This window comes from Hippocampus zosterae, chromosome 2, assembly GCF_025434085.1.
Source record: "Hippocampus zosterae strain Florida chromosome 2, ASM2543408v3, whole genome shotgun sequence".
NCBI lineage: Eukaryota > Metazoa > Chordata > Actinopteri > Syngnathiformes > Syngnathidae > Hippocampus > Hippocampus zosterae.
Window position 1 is genome coordinate 14690506 of NC_067452.1, and position 19061 is coordinate 14709566.

Consider the following 19061-nt stretch of genomic DNA (forward strand, 5'->3'; position numbering starts at 1 on the left):
AACTTCCGGCTTTACCTGACGCAAACAAATCAGCACACCGTCTCGCAATTATCAACCCGATAATCACGTCGTGACCCACACCTTAGGGTCCGCCAAGTTTTACCCACTGCTGCCTTCACTGACTGTGAGCAAATGACCCCCAAGCAGGTCTTTGTGATATCACTCTATTGATGGAGCAGGCTGACCTAACCCTTGGATGTGCATGCAAAGTGGAGGGGGTCTTCATAAACCTCCACATTATTTCCAAAGGCTCTGGATGAAAGTGTAAAAGCATGCGAGACGTGGCTGCCTGTAAGCCATCTGACATTTGCAGTCATTATAGTGCTGTACACAGTATTCGAAAGGCCGCATATTACTTAGTGGCCCCGCTCTGGTTTGAGGCTCCATTTATGCCTGAGTCAATATACTTTGCTTCAGTAAGTGGGGCAGCAAATGCAAAGAATCAAGCTTTACGATTACTTTGAAAGATGTGAGCAGCAATTTGAAAAGTCTCATTCTGCACCTCTGTATGTTACTTGTGTATTCATCAGAAAGGCAATGTCAGTGTTCAGTCTCTTGAATTATAATGAGAATTTTGGAGCAACAGTGACATTTAATTTTATGGTTGAAAGGCCTGCTGGGCCATTAAGAGCTGCAGTGTATCATGAAAGGCTATTAAGATTGATATTCTGGAGTCGTCCAGGCCTTATCCCGCTTTCGAAAATAAATGTTGTGTGCCTGCACTTGGCGTCAATACTGCTCTTTCTGGTCAGGTCCTTCAAGGCGAATATGTTTTCTTCTGTGGACTTGGAAACACATTTTTAAATAAGTTTATTGTGTCAAATATCAAATATGATTAATCGAACATAGAAAATCAAAAACCACTGGAGACAGCATGGTACTCAGATGTCGATACTACATGAATACATAATACGAAGTAGTTGTTTTGTATTATTTTTATTTCAAGTTTAGTTGTCACTATTTCATTACAACAATCATGAGCAACGTGTTACTTAATTGCATAAATAATCAAATCTTGTCGGGTAGGTCGCAGAATGACTGTGTGTTCTCCAGCAGCTGCTAGACGTGTACTGTGACTGTCCCTGGCAACGTGACATGAATACTTCCACTAAAATGTTGTGGTTCTTAACCTTGTCAGAGGTACTGAACCCAAACAGCTTGTATGTACTTTCACCGAAACCTTCATTAGTGAAAAACTAAAATATTACTTTTTATCAATTCAAGACATAAAAAATGCATTGATTAAAAACAGAAAAAAGTAAATAAAATTTCAACACTTCATTATGCAGGTTTTTTAATATTATTATTATTATTTTTTTTTTAACAATGTACTACCTGTATCACGACACACGTGGACTACTGAGCGAACTAAATTCCCGGCAGCACTGATTGGACCCAACTCAACTCAACGAATTTATAGAGCACTTTCAAACAGCCATCGCTGCACACAAAGTGCTCTACATGGAGCAACTAACATACAGTATACAACAGTAAAGCAACAAATCAGTAACAAAGACCGTAGAAAGCACCAAACAGCAAAACCAAGAACAAATCTGAGTCAAATGCCAAAGAATACAAGTGAGTTTTGAGGCGGTTTTTAAATATGGGCAGCAAAGAGGCTTGCCGAATGTTAATTGGGAGGTCATTCCAGAGAGAGGGGCCAGCAACAGAAAAGGCTCGATCCCCTCTGAGCCTCAGGTTCTTGGTACTTCTAATAATGTGTGGTCTGCAGACCTGAGGTGCCAGACAGGTGTGTAGGAGTGGATGGGCTCAGAGAGTCAACAATGTCGTGATCATCTGCAGCCAGTGATGGTCAAGCTGGCGTGTCAGAACTAATTGCCATGTTGAGCCGGGTTGTGTCTTAACCTCTGTCATGATTCGGTTTAGGGAGCAACAGGTGGCACTGTAGGGCTCCCCCCCAAGATGGCGCCCGAGTACGCAGCCTTCGGCAAGTGCTCTTCAAGAGCCTTGCTTTTTTGTTCTTTTTTGGTGTTTTTGTCTTTTGTTTTGTCACATGTTGTTTGTTGTTTCATCGTGTGGAGCTGATATGGACTGTTTTCTGCGCTTTTTGGCCGCAACATTCGTCAAAGGAGAAGTATCTGTGCTTGGTGGTTGCACCTTCTCGGCAGCACGTTTCACAACCCCGTTTTGTTCAGTGGCTGTGTCGGCGCTGTTGGACAGTCAGCGTTGGTGTGGCTGGATGGATGGCTGCTGAAGTTGAGGATGTGGAGAGAGGAGCGTTGGCGCAGAGCGCCGATGCGTATTTGGAACCGGGAGTCGCCGCTTGGAATTCAAATGGATTTCCATGGGACAGGAGAAGTGAACCAATCTCTTTTTTCGTCAATGGATGCTACAGATTCTTGTTGACTTTGAAACTTAGCTTGTAGCCGACGTGTGCACATTTTGAGCATGACGTCTCTGATCCACTGGTTAAAGGACACTTTTGATTCTCTCCTCTTTCATCTCAAACTGCTTCAAACAACAAAGCGTGTGACGGAAAAGTGGTTAGGACGGCACGACTGTCCGAGGTTTTATGTTATGTGTTGTATTTATTATTTTACTTTGTTAACTGTTTTGTTAAGCGCTTTGTTACAGCTGCCGCTGTTGTGAAAGCGCTATATAAATCAGCATGTATTGTAAGTTTAGTTAATTATGTTTTAGGTTTAGTCATGGTTTTTGTTTGTTTTGGATTTAGTTTTCTTTGTTTTAAATACAATTCTTCAAACACACCCTGCTCCTGCCTGCTTTTTGGGGTCCACCACCACCATGCAACGTGACAACCTCTAGGGCAGAGGCTCCGTCGAACTTCTGAAACCGATTAACCCAACCGCCAGGGTTGGATCGAACCTAGGTTAAGAACCATTGCACTGAATAGTCACAAATGCATCGACATGAGAGTGCTTTCTGCCCATTACTGGTAATACTTAAAGACATGTTTTGTAAAACAGTAAGTATATGAACCCATTGGTGATGTGGTTTTAATATGTCCTGATGACGCACACACACCCATTGCGAATAAATTGTAAAAAATTCGAACTTGTGTCAAGAATTATTTCAGGAATGGGAGCACACAGGCTTGTTTTTGACTTATTAAAAAGGGCCACTCACCAACATTGAACACAAGTTTGTTTGAGCAGTGTGTGACCGGTAGGTGGCGCCATTACGCCAAAAACGTGTGCCTGGTGTTCAATCTACTGTACAGTCGATACAATGCATCTTTATTTATATAGCGCTTTCACAAAAGCTGCAGCGGTAACGAATCGCTTTACAGAACAGTTAACATAAAATACAACACAACACGGACAGTGATGTAATCTTAACCACTTTTCCTGCATACGCTTTGATTGTTTCGTACTTCATGTATCCATCCTCAGAGGCTGAAATGAAACGTCACCAATGGCCAGGTTAAAAAAAGTAAAAAAACATTTTAAGCAAAGCAATCAGAAGGTAAATGATAAGATAAGATAAGATATCCTTTATTTGTCCCACATTGGGGAAATTTACAGCAATAATGTGGGTAGAAAGAAGAAAGAAGAAAAAACAAACACCGTTCAATTAAGTGCAATATAAATACAAAATGGATAAATCACAGTGCTATTGACAATTGTTTTTCACATCACACACATCACATCATTTAATTATTATTGTTGTTATTTTTATTCAGCAGCCTGACAGCAGTCGGTAGGAACGCACGTCGGTATCTCGCCTTCTTACAGCGCCGGTGTAACAGCCTCTGGCTGAAGGAGCTACCAACTGCTGTCAGGTTAGGCTGGAAGGGATGGGAGGGACTGTCCATCAAAGCTTTTAGCTTAGTTAGCATCCTTCTGTTGCCCACCTCCTCCAGAGTGTCAAGGGAGCAGCCTAGGACAGAAGTGGCCTTCTTGACCAGTCGCTCCAGTCTCTTTCTGTCCCGGGCTGAGATGCTGCCTGACCAGCAGACAATGCCATAATGGATGGCCGAGGCCACCACCCAGATAGAAAGTCTTAAGGAGCGACCTACGTACTTGTAGGAGGTCATCCTCTCTATGTCCATACCCTGGATGTTCATCGGTGCTGGAGAGTACTGTTTCCTGCAGAAATCCACAACCAACTCCTTAGTTTTCCTAGGGTTGCCCCCACACTGTATGATATGTGGATTTACCCTAAACAGTGCTGCCAAAATTAACCATTGAAAACAGCTGTATTTTACGTGAGAAAAGAATACTTGCGCTTTCAATTATATCCGTTTGCAAAACGAGCTGGGCAATGGAATGTGTGCCTTTGCAATGCATCGCAACCAGGTGCATATTTTGTACATCTTTTAGTGGAGCCGAGGATTTGGACTTTCCTGGGGGTTATTCTCCCCAAAACAAAACGCACGATCGTTTTATTGGTTATTTTCTATTGTAAAGTGTGCTGACACATCGCTGCATTCAAAGACAATTGGGAAATTCTAATCCAAGCTCATCTGAACTTGAAGAGCGTGAGCTCGCATTAGTTGTTTTTTGTAAACAGTGGACATTAACTATTACTAAAGTCACCAAAGATGAAACATATTGTTGAAAGTTAGGAATACACTTCTGCGTAGAGGCTGAATCTTCGCCTACCGGAAACACTCGAATGCAACAATGGACATTGCACCCCCGCCCCACACACACACACATACACACACACACTTACACGACGGTGAGTCCACGTCGGCTTCAATATCAATGTCAAGCGGGGTTTTGTTTCATTTAAACGACGGTAGTTGTGCGCGCTTCTTCAAATTCCACGTCAGTTTGCACTTGTTCTTTTTTTTCTCTTCGCAGTCGAGTTGCAAGTCAGCAGCAGCGGAAGACAAAGAAGAAGAAAAGAAAGGAAGAAAAGAAAGGAAGAAAGCTGTCGCGCGGCTGCCGGCTGTCATGTCGGTTACTTGCTGAAAACACCGCTAGGGAAAAGGTCGGTTTCGCAGTCTCATTTAACTTACATGCCCCCCTGACAAAAAGGTGCTGTTGCTTGAAGGATATTTTGCGAATTGAAGCTTTTGGAAGTTTATCACTTAGGACGAACCCGTTGAGTACTTTTGGATGTTCAAGTAATTTGAGTGACATTCAGCTCAATGCTGACGCCCAACAATGTTGTCTTGTTGTAACTCTCTCCAAAGTTGTGTTGTTACGGAGCATCTTGATGCAATGATGGTGGGGTGATGGCAGAGCTCCACATTGACCAGTCCAACCTCCCCCGTGTGCAGGAAGGTGAGAAAATACACACACACACACACACACACACACACACACACACACACACACACACACACATACACACACACTCACACACACACGCGCGCACTGATCCAGACCGTATTGCCATTTGAGCCAACGTGCAAAGAAAATCCTGAGTGAGTTTTGTGTTGAACTTGATCGTAATGTTAGTGTTTTTGTGGCATAAATGCTTTCTTGGACCAATAACAAGCATTAGACAGTATAGTCCCAAATCTTCCTCGAAGAGTAGAAGGTGAAACTATTTGTCACACTGAATGGCACAAGGTACTGATATGTTTATCCAATTGTCAAAGTGTTTTTTTTTTTGCGGATTTGTCAGCACCACTTAGTTTGAATTGAAGCACCTGGACTTTGCTTGTGCTTAAGTGTGCCTTGTATTTCAAAAGGCTTCTCCAGTTATAGATTTTCAATATTATGGAGTGTTCACCAAAAAACAGTTGGTCATTCAACAGCTACGCCTAGCAACAACAACAACAACAACAACAACAAACGTGTAACTCCTCCCCATCGAGGCCACATCCTCCTGAGACACAGATAGGAGGAGCCATAGCTAAAATGAATTTGCCTTTTGGATTAAAGGTGAAAATCAACAAACAAGAGTCAAGCTTTGCTAAATGTCTGCGAAACGACACAAACTTTATGATGTGCTTTGGGGAAAAGTGATAAAATGGCTAAAAAAAAATCTAGCTGACATTTTTCAGGAAATCTTTTCTCACCATACTATAACAAAATGAACTGACACTAAATTGTGGAGTTTTGTTGAAAGTGCCTTTCTCTAAACTCCAACTCATACTTGGAACCAAAGTAAAACCAGAGGCAGCCTAAACACAACCATGATTGAAGTGTGTGCAACATTTCCAGGCTGCCTCTTTCTTACAGACTTGTTTTTTTGGAAATATGTAGGCCTGCATGTCTTTGGTATAGCGCTCGACCCCCGTCTGTTCACACAAAGGACACACTGTGTAGCGTTCACGCTTTACCGGGCAGTGCCTGTGCGACAGCATGGTGGTTGGAAACTCTTTGCAAAGATGATGAATTTATCCAGTCCTGCTGTTGTGGCGCGTTGGTTGGCTCGGGACTGTTTCCTCAAGAGATATGGGTGCCCTCTGTCCCACTTTTCATCCTAGACAGCAGTGGTGCCTTTGTTTTCATGCTCAGTTCCTGTTTTAGGTCTCATCTAGCTGCTCCTGATATAGCTCGCCATGTGCTGAGGCAACACAGCACCCTTTGGAATTCCCCTGTTAGCCCTCCATTCCTCATGTCCCTCTCGCTAACTCGTCAGGACACCATGGAACCCTTCCCCCCCTCACCATTTTTTTTTAACAGCCAGCTTGCCTGAACCAGTGCTTGCCACCGAGCCAGAGAGATGACAATTCTAGACCGAGTTTGTGCTAAAGTACAGTACTCTCCCAAAAGCAGCAGAACAGACCAGTGAGGGGAGGGGCGGGTTGGAGGACGGGGAGGCGTCTGTGTGCTCTGGCTGAAAAGAGAACCAATGTCCAAGTTCTTTGTTTGGTAGCTACAGTAGTGCTTGTTGCTGCTTTGCAAATGCTTGGGAAGATGGAGGGAAACAACAATGGAGGTGGGTTGCTACCGCATGCCTCCAATGGTTGACGCCATTGGACTGACCCTAACAAAGCTTGATCAAGAAAACACACTATGGCTAGAATTGCAGCACGTGTACGGTTTTTACTCTTGGAAATGAACGCCTCGTACTGTGTGCCTCCAAACCCGCTTGGTACGCAGTCTGCTTGTCCCTCCCCCATCTGACGAGTTGAACTGTCATGAGGAACAAGTTCACCTGCAATTCTGACACACCCTCGCAGCGCTCATGGGGAGGATGACTTATATTTCCTTCCCACCATTGCTGCTGTCTCGTCTCTGGAGTCTTGCAGTCAACTGCGGCTATGTCTCACTGGACTGAAGCCAAGACCTAATCCCTGCTCACTGGCAGACTGCAAGCATACGGCCACTCGGAAATCCATTTAGTGGGCCGTGACTTATGGCCCACAACAGGTGTAAGTAAGAATGCATGTCTGCTTTGGAATGGGTTAACTCATTGAGGGCCAGCGGGGGTCATTTGTAGTGTCAACAGACATTTGTCCATGTCTCTCTGTGGATCTCCCCACACAGTGTTTTCCAGTTTGATGAATGGATTTCCTTCATTTGAACTCAGAACGGCCTCAGAGGCACTTCCACGTTGACAGCCCAAGTCTGACGCTGTTCACAGCCTTATTCTGTGAGCAGGTTGGGTGCAGGAGCTGATGAAGCTGATAAATCACTTGGAGCGTTACTTTGGTCGGACTGCCACAAAGCCACCTTGGTCTGTTGTGGTTGCTCTCTGAGCGCAAAGCACCTTCAGGACTTGGCTTTATTTGTAATGTGGCTTTTTATTGTCGAGCCAAACAGACAACAGATGACTACTGGTTGCGAATGAACACAAATCAGAGCGTTGACAGCTAAACAATAACTGCCAAGGAGGTTTTTACATTTTTTTCCCAATGTATATGCTGTTGGAAGCATTGTGTGCTGTAATATGCATTTTGGAGGAGCCGTTGCATCTCTCTTGAGCGCCCTGAAGAGTGAACACCTGGGAACAGAAATCTTAGCAGGCATATGGTTCAAAAATGATCTTCCAGCTGTCTATTTTACTTGTTCAGATACCTAAAGGCCATTTTCTCTGAGTATATGTTCAGTGACATTGACTGCCAGCAACTAAAGTTAGTGCCTTGACAACTGTGGGCTCGCTTTTTCATGATGGAATATGACATATAATTAATGCATCGTGTGCCAAGGGTTGCTTTGATTTTCTTTCGTGTTCAGGAATGCGACTCTGTGTTTCTCTTTTGTCAACGTCTTTCACCTTCTGCCCGCATTTGTTCGTACGCTTCATTTGCTATTTGGAGAGGTCCCCCGCAACCCCACTCCCTAACATTTCTGCTGTCTCGTTGTTTCAGTGTGCCAAAGTTTTGCTGTGTTGGAAGATGGCGTGTTGGCACACAATCTCCAGGAACAGGAAAGTAAGTTGAACATAAAGCTACCGTGTGACAGCTAAATATTGTGGCGGCCTGCCTCACTGAGTGTTTTCCGAGCCTTCTTCTCAACTTAAACTCATGCAAAGCGAAGAGAAAAAGACCTTCTTGAGCTACAAAAACAAGTTACAATTGTGCACTTTTCTTTTGAAGAATACAGTGGTGTCTTGAGAAACGTCTTTCGGCAAAGTTTATTTATTTATTTATTTTTGCTTAAACTTCCGAGCAAAAATTTCGAATTAAAGTGCTGTGTGTATGCTTCTTTTCATGACTGTAAGCCCACTGTGTTAATGCTAACGCTTAATGGGCAAAAGCCCAAGACGTGCTCACGAGTAACATAGGTGTTGCAATGATAAAATCCTTTCAGCAACGGCTATTTGAATACAAATGGTTGAGCAACACAACTAGACAGATGATGTATGACGCACTCGAGCATATTCAGTGGACACCTCTATATGCAGGGGATCGGGACTGGATCGGCGTGCGATAATCCGTGTATAATTGACAGTTATAATAAATGTGCAAGGGAGAGGGAATGGAGAACTGAAATAGGCTACAGTGACGGCCTAGTAAAGCATATCTTAAGAAGAATGCTACAGTCTGAAGTCAGTGGCTCACAGGCTTGATGTAGTTACAGTATTACATACAACCAAGTGTTATGCCTCCCAATATGAAATGTTCTGCTCTGTCAATTAATTTACTTTTAGCATGCTGTCCCAAATAAGGATGAAACTATCCTGATGATTTTAGCCATTAATTTGTACGCAACATATATCCATAACTGTTGCCCAATCACTGCAAGAGATGAAACACATTTCGAAACACATATAGGTAATTGGCAAATATTTCATGTTCTTCACTAAATATTTACAAAGACAAGTCATAGACATGAAATTATGAGACAAAACACACTTTTTGCCCCTTTGGAGAGGCAGCCAGTGTAAAATTATAATTTGGTGTGACTGCGTACCAAACTCTAGCCATACTTAAGATGTCAAATATTTTTGGGGGGGGGGACCGCCCTAAACAGGAAATGGCCATTTAAATGCAAATTTCAAATGAAAATAAGATTATGCTTATTGACTATTGACATTACCGGTACTAATATTCAATATTTTTGTTCACTTCCAAAGGTCTTTACAGAGTTTTTTCATGCTTTAGATATCAATGCCAGGAAATAAAAGCTGGACTTCATCTTCCTTTTTCGATCTGAAGCCCAAGCATCTTTGGTATACAACAAAACCAAAGGAATTGACCTTGCCATTCCAATACATTTGCAGCGGAAGATAAATAGAATTTCTTGAACCTGCAAACAAGTGTTTTCCTTGAAAAATAGGGTTTGCACAAAATAAGGCAAAAGAAGTCAATTTTCTTTGCATTCTGCTTAATTGTGTCATGAGTGTATGTTTCCATAAAGTAAGACGCTGAAGTGTTATTTTTTTCATTAACAAACGCATTACAATTTAGGGTTTTTATTTTTGTGTGGGACGGTGGGGGTGTTGGCGAGCAGTTTAGTAACATTTGTATTCATTTTGATGGGGAAAGATGTTTTGTAATAGGAGTATTTTGAGTTACATGGGTAGTCACAGATCCAATTCACCTTCATCTCAAGGCATCACTTTTTTCTGATCATGATTGATGCTGACTGCTGGCTATTTTGAGCCTTGGTCTGTCAGATAGCGATCCGAGGGTTTCTTCTTTGGAGCATTATTGTGTTGTCTCCTCTTAGTTTGAACGCTCTGTCCCCCTTCCATGCGTTTCCCACCTAGTCGAGCAGTATTACACCACCAACATTCAGAAAAACCAGCTGATGCAGAGTGACATCCGTGTCGCCAAGCAGCTCCAGGATGAGGAGGAGGAGCAGCGGGCCCAGCACAGAGCCCTGCTGAGGCAACAATCCCGACAACTGTAGGTGGCCCACTGACTGCTCAGTCGTCATCAACACGTCCTGCCTGTACTTTCTCACAATACAATTTGATTGATTAATAGGTTGCTCGATGTTACACATTGTCTTTACAGGCTAACAAAAATTGACTTTTTTCTTTTGTTGCTGTCTTGCAGAGAGGAGCAGGACTTGGAGTATGCTCATGTCATCCAGGAGGAGATCCGGAGGCGGGCCGAGGAGGCCTGGAGGAGGGAACGGGACGACGAGGTGAGCGCACACCTTCAAATCTCCTCAAATGACTTTTCATCCTGGCGCATATCAAGATGTACTGTGCTGTTCTTACGAGCACACACACCATCCGAGCGGACAAAGACAATGCGCGAACGCCGACCGAAAACAAGAAATTGAATCACTTGTCTGGACAGAAGCCATTTGCAGATTCAGTCACTCTGGGACCTGTTTGAGAAAATATGATGGACAAGGACTCACAAAATGATATCCTCATATGGAGGAGGCAGAAAGGCACCAAAACGTTGTTGATACGAGTCTGTCTTCTTCACGAAATGGACCAGAGTAAATCTTGCCATTGACACAGGAAAAAAATGGCTTACAACTGATGCAGGGAGGCAACCAGATGGTAACCATCAGTCACCCTGTTCGGCTTTGCACTTACTGTAGAAGTCCCACCCCTTCCAAAACATTGCCGTTGCCTTTGCACATGGCAATGCACATCTCAACAATTCCCACGTTACACTTGCAAAAAAAACTAAACAAAATGGAATGGCTGAATAGTTTTAAGGAAAAGAACAAAGTGGGTAAAAGCTCTCGGTCTGGCCGAGTGGAGCGTTTTATGTTGCATGGCTGCACCAGCATCATATTTTCCTTTAGCCTGCCCTTTCCTTTTTGAGAAGGCTGCCGCAGACGAATTTATAAAAGTCCCTTGTTGCAAGATGTGAGGTCAAAGAGGCGTTGGTGGGGACTGTCATTCATCGGCACTAAGGAGTTGCTGTGTGTGTTGAGGTCTCTGTGCTTGGTTGTAATTTTTAGCTCAACTGCAAGTTCAGAATTCATGGCTAACTGTGGCCACAGTAAATGGAAATGGCAAGGCTTGAGTCGATGTTTGTATCAAACAGTCAACTATGAATGCATCTACTTTCTTGAACAGGCATCCGATTTGACGTGTTTATTGAATCTCTTCCTCCCTGTAGTTAGCGCCTTTAATTAAGGAACAGATGGCGTCAGGCTATGTCGGATAAAATGCCAAATCCCTGTGGCATTCCACGCTTAACCTGACTTGACAAACTACTAATTGTCTGCTGACGTTGACAAAGCTGCTGTCACACATTTGTATTGTGTAACAAAATCTTACCTTGGAGTAGTTGTGATGTATGTATCATTCAGATGCTGCTCACATTGAACAGGTCACGCAGAGAATTTGTTGAGGCCCTCTAAGCATTATCTCGTGTCTCAGAAGGATGAACATTCCCCAGCGACAAGGTGTTACTTGCGCTGAAATGGCTTGTTGAGGAGTGGCCGATGAAGCTGATGACAACAACGCGTATCTTGTGTAGTTCTTCCCTGTTTTCATACGGCGTAAGATGCAAACAATTTACTTGCTTTCAATGTGACATCTACATCCAATAAGGTCTTCAGTAACGCGTCAGGACATCAGGAAGTGCATATGTATTATATCCTTAATGAACCATTCAGTCTAAACAAGATGTGCAAATTGGATTGCTGTAGTCAGGAGCTCCAAGAATATGTCTACAGGCATGGTGCCCACAAAACAAAAGCAGCAGGAGTTTAATGAACACTTAAAATCTTGCTCACAAAGTTCCAGTTAGTCAGTCCCAGGCGCGTTCTGGGCTTCCTTTCACATTGTTCGTGTTATGTTGCCACCTGCTGGTGGTCAAGGCCACCGAAGGACAGCCCAACATTTTTCCATCAGAACAATCAGCTGTCAGCCTACCTAATTACTCATTCGGGGTTTGTGAACAAGCTAATGTGTGTGTGTGTGTGTGTGTGTGTGTGTGTGTGTGTGTGTGTGTGTGTGTGTGTGTGTGTGTGTGTGTGTGTGTGTGTGTGTGTGTGTGTGTAAAGCAAATGGCTAAACAGATACAGGAGGAAGAAGAGCAGATGATGTGGAGAGCCAGGGAGGAAGAGGAGCACCGCCAAGGTAGACTTTCTATTGTTTTGCCATCACGTTGCTTTTTTTACAACCACAGTGGGTGGGCATGATGTATTACTGTTTCATTGACTTATAGTTCTTTTTTTGGGGGGGGGGGGGGGGGGTGGAGGCTGCCTTTATGAAGATAGTGTTCGCTGTCGTAGATCTGTGTTTCTTACTGTGGATGGAATCGAACTGCAAATGACGGTTTTTTTTTTCTGCGAATCCAGCTATATTGAATAAGGTTTGTGGTTTATGGAAGCGAGGCCGCGGGTGGAGACTTACCCGACCGCTTTAATCCACCCCTCCTAGGGGTCACCAACGTGGTGCCCACGGGCATCAGGTAGCCCCGGAGGACGCCATGAGTAGCCGGCAGGCCTGTCTGACAAAGGTTACCAGCAATGAGACGTTGCATTTTTGGTGGTGTTCAAGGGATGCTTTTGTGAATGGACACCCTGGCAGAGACCTTTAGAAATATGTTGCTCATTGATATTTTATATACAGTAATTATCGAGAGAAATGATTCTGATAGTGTTTTGAGGCCAGCAGAAAAGGCCTTGTGGTACCAGTATGGTTTCAGTTTGATTGTAGAGTGTACAAAATGATTTGACAAAATGAAGAAATAAGAATAGTAATGAAGGCATTTTACAGAGTTGCTTCGAAAGCAACACCAGCAAATTTTATGGAGAGTTCATGCTCTCTCTGTGTTTCCTTCAATAAGTTGCATGTTGACACTGACGGTCCATTGCTATTTATTTTGAACTACCGGTAGCATGGCAGTACGTTTCCATTGTAAAAATATCTGAAAACATTTAATAGCTCATCATGAAGTGCTCTGCTCTAATACCCGCTAACAGCTTCACGCACCCCCCTTGCTTTTGTGTTTGCATGTTTGGCATGAATAAAGGCAGCTCCAGCGGTTCTGCACCGCCATCACCAAAGCAGCATGCACTCAACAGACACCATCCAGGGGAGGCACGGTACTCCCCTACTACCGCCAGGTGGCAGTATTCTAACACTCCCAACCCTCCAGATAAGCCTCCTCCACCTCGCTACCCTGGCAGAGGAGGCCACGAGCATCCCCGTGGGCAACCTAGGAGGGAATTACAAGAGTCATTGCATGCAGACTCTGTTTTCTTTGAACAGAGACCAAATAAAAGACAAAACACAGCGCCTCTCAATCGCAGGTCATCATTACGTTTGCCTCGAGAGAGAGACTACAGGACTCTCGCCACTTCCAGCAGCATCGTGGAGGAGCCTGAATGCTGGGGACAGTATCGTGACAATGGTGATCAAGAGAAGAGGACGGCACGGGACTGGGAGCAGGAAATGAACCGGCAAGTAGAAAATGGGACATGGACGATGTGCGGCAGTCAGAATGGAGCCGCTGGATTAGCGCAGGCCGGAGAACGGCGGTGTAGTCGTAGCGAATCTGTTCGCATTCCTGATCGTCCGAGACACGGCAGCGACTTGTCCAGGACGTGGAGTTACCGAGACGGCGCCGATAAACGTGTCCACTTCGCAGCCGACGCCGGCAGGTCCGGCGTGCGGCCGGACACGAGCATGCAGGTGTGGGAGATGCTCGGCCAAGTCCTCCGAGAGCGGGGTGTTCCTGTGAGCTTGGGAGGAAGCGGGGCACCGCTGAAAATAGGTCTTCAAAGCCCAGAAAGCCAGGCGCTTCACACGACTGACGTCCCCTACGGTGACTCCCGCCCGCATCGGACAGCCTTCCAAAGAGCTGCCTCCGCCAGACATAGTTTCCACGGCGACATTAGGGAAAGAAGGAGATTATCTCACCGGGAGAACAGTGAGCGAGATTACAAAGGATCTGAAGACTGTCACCAGAACACTGTGGTGCACTCCGGAGAGCGTTCTCACATCAGTGGCGTAGGCTGGCATCTGTCAAACGGGCAGAGGCAAGGCAGTCAAAGATGGAGGTGCCAAGACGGGGGGAGCGCCACATGCGAGGACGCGGTGGAGAGGTCTGCTGGCAGGCATCGGCACGAGACTGTCGACGAGCGCTTCAATTCGGAGGAGGAGCGAGAGAGGGGAGCAAAGCGGCACCCTCGGAGAAGCCTCAGCGGCTGGCTCAGGGGGAGACGCTTGGCAGCAGGTATCGTAACCGGCAGAGCCTCACCAAAGTGTGACCTGCAAGAGGAGCACTGCGATGCTATTTCAGATCTCAGTCTAATTCTGCCTCATCTTCTCGTCGTCATCATGGACCAACTTTGGCTCTGGTAGTGCTTTGGGGTTTCCCAGCTCAACACGATGACTGTTTCCGCTTTCGTTTCCGCAGCCTAATCTTCAGCGTGTGTTTCGCTTTCTAATTGCTTCTTCCTCAGTCTCGATTTAGCCAGAGGAAATGGAAACTTGACATCCTCACGTTATTTGCTGGGTTCCTTCTTTGATGGCCTTTTGCTCTGCTTTGGCACATGTGTGATTCATTACTCATTTTCATGCTTGGATTTTATCTCAGACTATAGAATTGTTTTGGGATTCTTAATGTCTGACATTGTGGACTCTTTAGGTGCATCGCTGGCCCTGAAGACGAGGCAGACGAGCCTGGACCTGGGTGACCTGCAGCAGGTCCTACATGATGAGGAGCTGGCCTGCAAGCTACAGGAGCAAGAGAACAAGTTGTTGGCGAGGGTATGGGACTACTCTTCTTAAAGACCCTGTCAGAGATTTGATTCTAAATCCATCATGCACGTACAAAGAAACTTGCTGAAAACAAGTACAAATACTGAGAACTGGGTAGTCCTCACTTTTGGAAAGCATTAAACTGTTTATCGTGATTTTTGTGGAGTGGAGGGGGGACACCTGGTCTAAAACTGCACCCACCACATTACGCACTCGGCCCATGACACTGCCCACAGCTTCTGGAAGCCTGTTAGCTTGCAAGCTAGCTGGTGGCTAGCACCTTTCAGCGGGTTGTGGAAAGCCGTGCATCGACTCCATATACTCCAGCCACCTGAAGCGCATTTGTAGTTCAAGCATGTTGGAATGTGTAGGCAGAAGGAAGATGCTGGACAAAATAATACCTTTCGTGGTAGTCATTAGATTGATAATTGTTAGGCGGGGCTTGGTTTCGGCACATTCGGCGATATAATCGGTGACCCTTTGGCAAGATTGTGAAAAGCATTGTCCTCTTCAGATTTATAGAACATTAATTTTTAATTTACAGGGACTTGAACATTCTCTTGAGCATTTTTTCTTTTGTCAGACCTCACAACCCCAGCCGTTTAATCCTCGCCCCGAGGGAGACTTCCGTGTCGCACAGGTGGCCCAGGATGAGGTACGACGTGGCGACACGTGCCATTGTTGCCACTTTCGCTTTTTCTATTGTGTCGCATCCCTAACTTGAGAGACATCGTTTCCCTCTAGGAAATCGCTCGCTATATGCAAAAGCAAGAAATCAAGTCAAAACGTCTGTCGCGAGAGTTAGAAGGACCGGAGTCATGGCGGGAGCACCGAGCCATGATGAGTCATCACGACCGGAGACAGGCGCGAGACACACAGGTTGACGACATCTTGCGTGCTCGTAGGGAAATGTTTTCGGTTGATTCTCGATTTGCGTGTGTGTGTGTGTGTCCGCGTGTGTGTATCTATCTATCTATCTATCTATCTATCTATCTATCTATCTATCTATCTATCTATCTATCTATCTATCTATCTATCTATCTATCTATCTATCTATCTATCTATCTATCTATCTATCTATCTATCTATCTATCTATCTATCTATCTATCTATCTATCTATATCAGGGGTGGGCAATTTTTTTTTTAATAATAACAATTAAATAAATAATTATTTTGTATTTGGGGGGGGTGGGGGGGGGGGCAAATGAGAAGCAGAAAATATTGTGGAGGGCCGGGCCAAAAGTTAGAAATAGAAATAGAAAATAAAGAAGATGGCACAATGTCTTTGTATGCCAGTAATAATGTAACATTCTCCTCCACCATCACACTCAGCACTGGTTCTCCTCAAGGATGTGTACTGAGCCCCCTGTTGTTCACGCTCTACACATTTAATTGCTCTCCGACTCTTATTAGCGGTCCAGTTTGCGGAACGTTTTTAACATGATAACAATCAAACCATTCTAGGAAATGTTAATTTACTCGAGCCACAAGCAATTCACTCTGAGCATGAAAATTGCCAGTATCGGACTGAGTAAGAATCGCTTCCTTGATTTTCAAAGTCTCGTAGATTTGAGTATTTCCGACTCCAGGCGTCTCCTGAATGTTTCGTACTTTGTTAATGTTTACTCAGATACATATCACTTTCCCTTCCATGGTCATTACTCTCTCCCTCTTTCTTTGTCTTCCCCTCCCTCCCTGCGTTCTGCAACTTGAAGTAACTGCGCCACCTGGTGTTGAAATACCTGTCATTACAAGTCCAAACGAAATGAATACAATCAAACCTTAATTGTGCACCAACCCGGCGGGCCGGATTAAAAAGACCAACGGGCTGGATCCGGCCCCGCGGGACGTAGTTTGCCCACCCCTGAATATATATATAAAATCTCTCACATAGTGAAACGGAGAAATGAGATATGAACATTCACAGCAATGAATGACTTATTGTCTCCTGTCCCTTTGTCAGGCACCAAGAGAGAGGCTGGACTCAGAGGGGCTTCCCTACCCCACTGAGGAATGCTCTCCAGAGAACCAGCCGCCCAGCCCCATCGCCATACTCACGTACTTCCCTCAGCACAAACATGTCCCGACTCCGTTTTGATCCCCTACCATCCGCTGACCTGCTCGTGTTGCCTTTCCAGACAATCCCAGCAGGTCAGGAACATTGTGGAGGAACTGGATCCAACCTTCCAGGCCAAGAGCCAAGGAGCAGACATCCTCCAAATGGACCAAAGCGGTAGAGTAAATCGTAGATAGCAGAAGAATGCTTGCTTTTGCATTCTTGCAAACAATGGTTGGGCACTCACCTCCTTTTCCTCCAACGCAGACAGCCCCGGTCAGTTACTTCCCAACTCGCGCAACTTTCTCGTGGAGCCCACCTTTATCCCGCCCATTAAGCGTCAAAAGGACAAGGCTGGATGCACGAAAGCCAAAGAAAAGAAGGAAAACTGTAAGCAACAATAATAACATTATAGGTCAAAGTCAACTTTTTTTTGCTTTCTCTTTTACACTAATTATGACACGTACTTGTTGTTTCGTAAACATGATTAGAACTTCATCAGCACTTTAGACCAGAAAGGTTGTCAGTCAATATATTCCGCATTGTTTCTCCAAGCATTGAAATGGAATTGTTCAAGGGAATACTGCCATGCATTCTAGTCTTTTTGTTGTTTTTTTTTTAACTGTAGATCATCGCTGCCCAACAAAAAGCATGTAGGGTTGTAGTGCCTTGAGATATGAGTTAACCCTCGGAAGTCATCACATTTGCATCCATTGAAATGAATGTTAATTCCTCAATGAAATGCTCCTCCTTTTGGTGTGCCTGCTTTGGCTACGTGGAGGCAGAATAAAACAGCCGGATATCGTGTTAAGTGAGGCATAATTATGACTTGCACCAGAGTTCCAGGCAGGTCTTACCTCATCAGCCGCCAATTACCGGTATGCTGCAGCCTCAAAATCATGTGGGATTCATGAAAACGTCTCAACTCTGAGCTGAGTTCATCAGTTGGCACTCATATTTGTCGTCGTATGGAGAGGATGTGACTGTGAGTGAGGTTGGATTATCTGCCGAGATGCCGTGTGCTCCTGCGTAAAAGGGGCTCAAGCCTTGCAGTCGAGATGCTAAGTAGCGTTAGCCTGAAGTTAGCGAAGCCTTTCTTCAGGCGGCAGTTTGGCTGTCTTTGTTTTAAGTTGAGTTTAAGTCACACTAAAGAGCTCAAAAAATTGTTCACTCTTTGCCAAAGTGATGCATTTTGTAAAAGGGGTTGAGTTGAGTTCATCGCCTCCATAAAGCGCTCGTATCTCATGTCCGTGCTCGCAAGCTGAAGCCAAAATCGCTTGATTAATGGATGGCTTGTTTCTCAAGCAACTTGTAGATCAGGTCACTCATGTCTCAAGGGACATCCAAACTTTGTGGGGATATATATATTTTTTTGTAGCTAAAAAGCACAAAAATTGTTTTGTCTTGTTATATTAAAAACATGCAACTGCATGCTTTTTTAAAATTGTATTTGTCCCTTGTCTATTATTTTATAAAATATTTGAATACAACAGTACACATGGTTTTTTTTTCAATTTGTGGCGGGGGTTAGTTATCTGTACTCTATTTTTACCTTCAATAAAGGAAGTAAAACCTGTCGCCTTTAGTTTGCCTCATTGGTAACCAGAGCGTCTGGGAACGCGGTGTTCGTACTTGACAATCATCTGTTGTTTGTCACTTCTTTGCATGCGCACATGATGGCCATTCATTTGGATGAATATCTCTGCTCAAAATAAGAAGTTAGTGTCAAGAACCTTGTCCTGCGAGCTACTTCCACTTTTCAAGCAGCCTGAACAGTTAATGAGGCATGCATTTGTACTGTGCACGGCAAACAAACCATTTCAGGTGCTGGGACCTGTAAAAATAAATAAAAGACTAATGGGTGGCTAAACTGGATGAAACATTGGGATGAAAAAGGCTCCAATACATCGATCTGAATGTGAGATGTGCTTGAAGTTAAAATGTGTTCTTTATAGTCACATTTTGATAGCTTCCTTTTCGTCAGGCCCACTGTTGAAATACAACACAATTCCATGCGCTGTGGTCTTGTACAGGTTT

General features: G+C 44.5%; 1 protein-coding gene across 6 annotated transcripts; it reads left to right on the top strand.

Moving 5' to 3' along the window:
* The first annotated feature begins 4634 nt into the window (after positions 1-4634).
* ccdc187 (coiled-coil domain containing 187) lies at positions 4635-18601 on the top strand. Of its 6 annotated transcripts, XM_052058029.1 has the most exons (13): positions 4635-4920; positions 5126-5216; positions 8201-8263; positions 10045-10183; positions 10337-10427; positions 12261-12336; positions 13235-14440; positions 14855-14976; positions 15551-15622; positions 15712-15846; positions 16932-17026; positions 17107-17201; positions 17292-18601. In XM_052058029.1, the coding sequence occupies exons 2-13, from the start codon at positions 5168-5170 to the stop codon at positions 17426-17428; spliced, it is 2280 nt and encodes a 759-aa protein (XP_051913989.1). In that variant the 5' UTR covers positions 4635-4920; positions 5126-5167; the 3' UTR covers positions 17429-18601. The 6 variants fall into 6 exon arrangements, with proteins under 6 accessions (XP_051913989.1, XP_051913994.1, XP_051913990.1 ...); XM_052058034.1 differs by lacking the exon at positions 13235-14440 and having other exon boundaries at positions 4636-4920; XM_052058030.1 differs by lacking the exons at positions 4635-4920; positions 5126-5216 and adding an exon at positions 6733-6825.
* Positions 18602-19061: the final 460 nt, after the last annotated feature.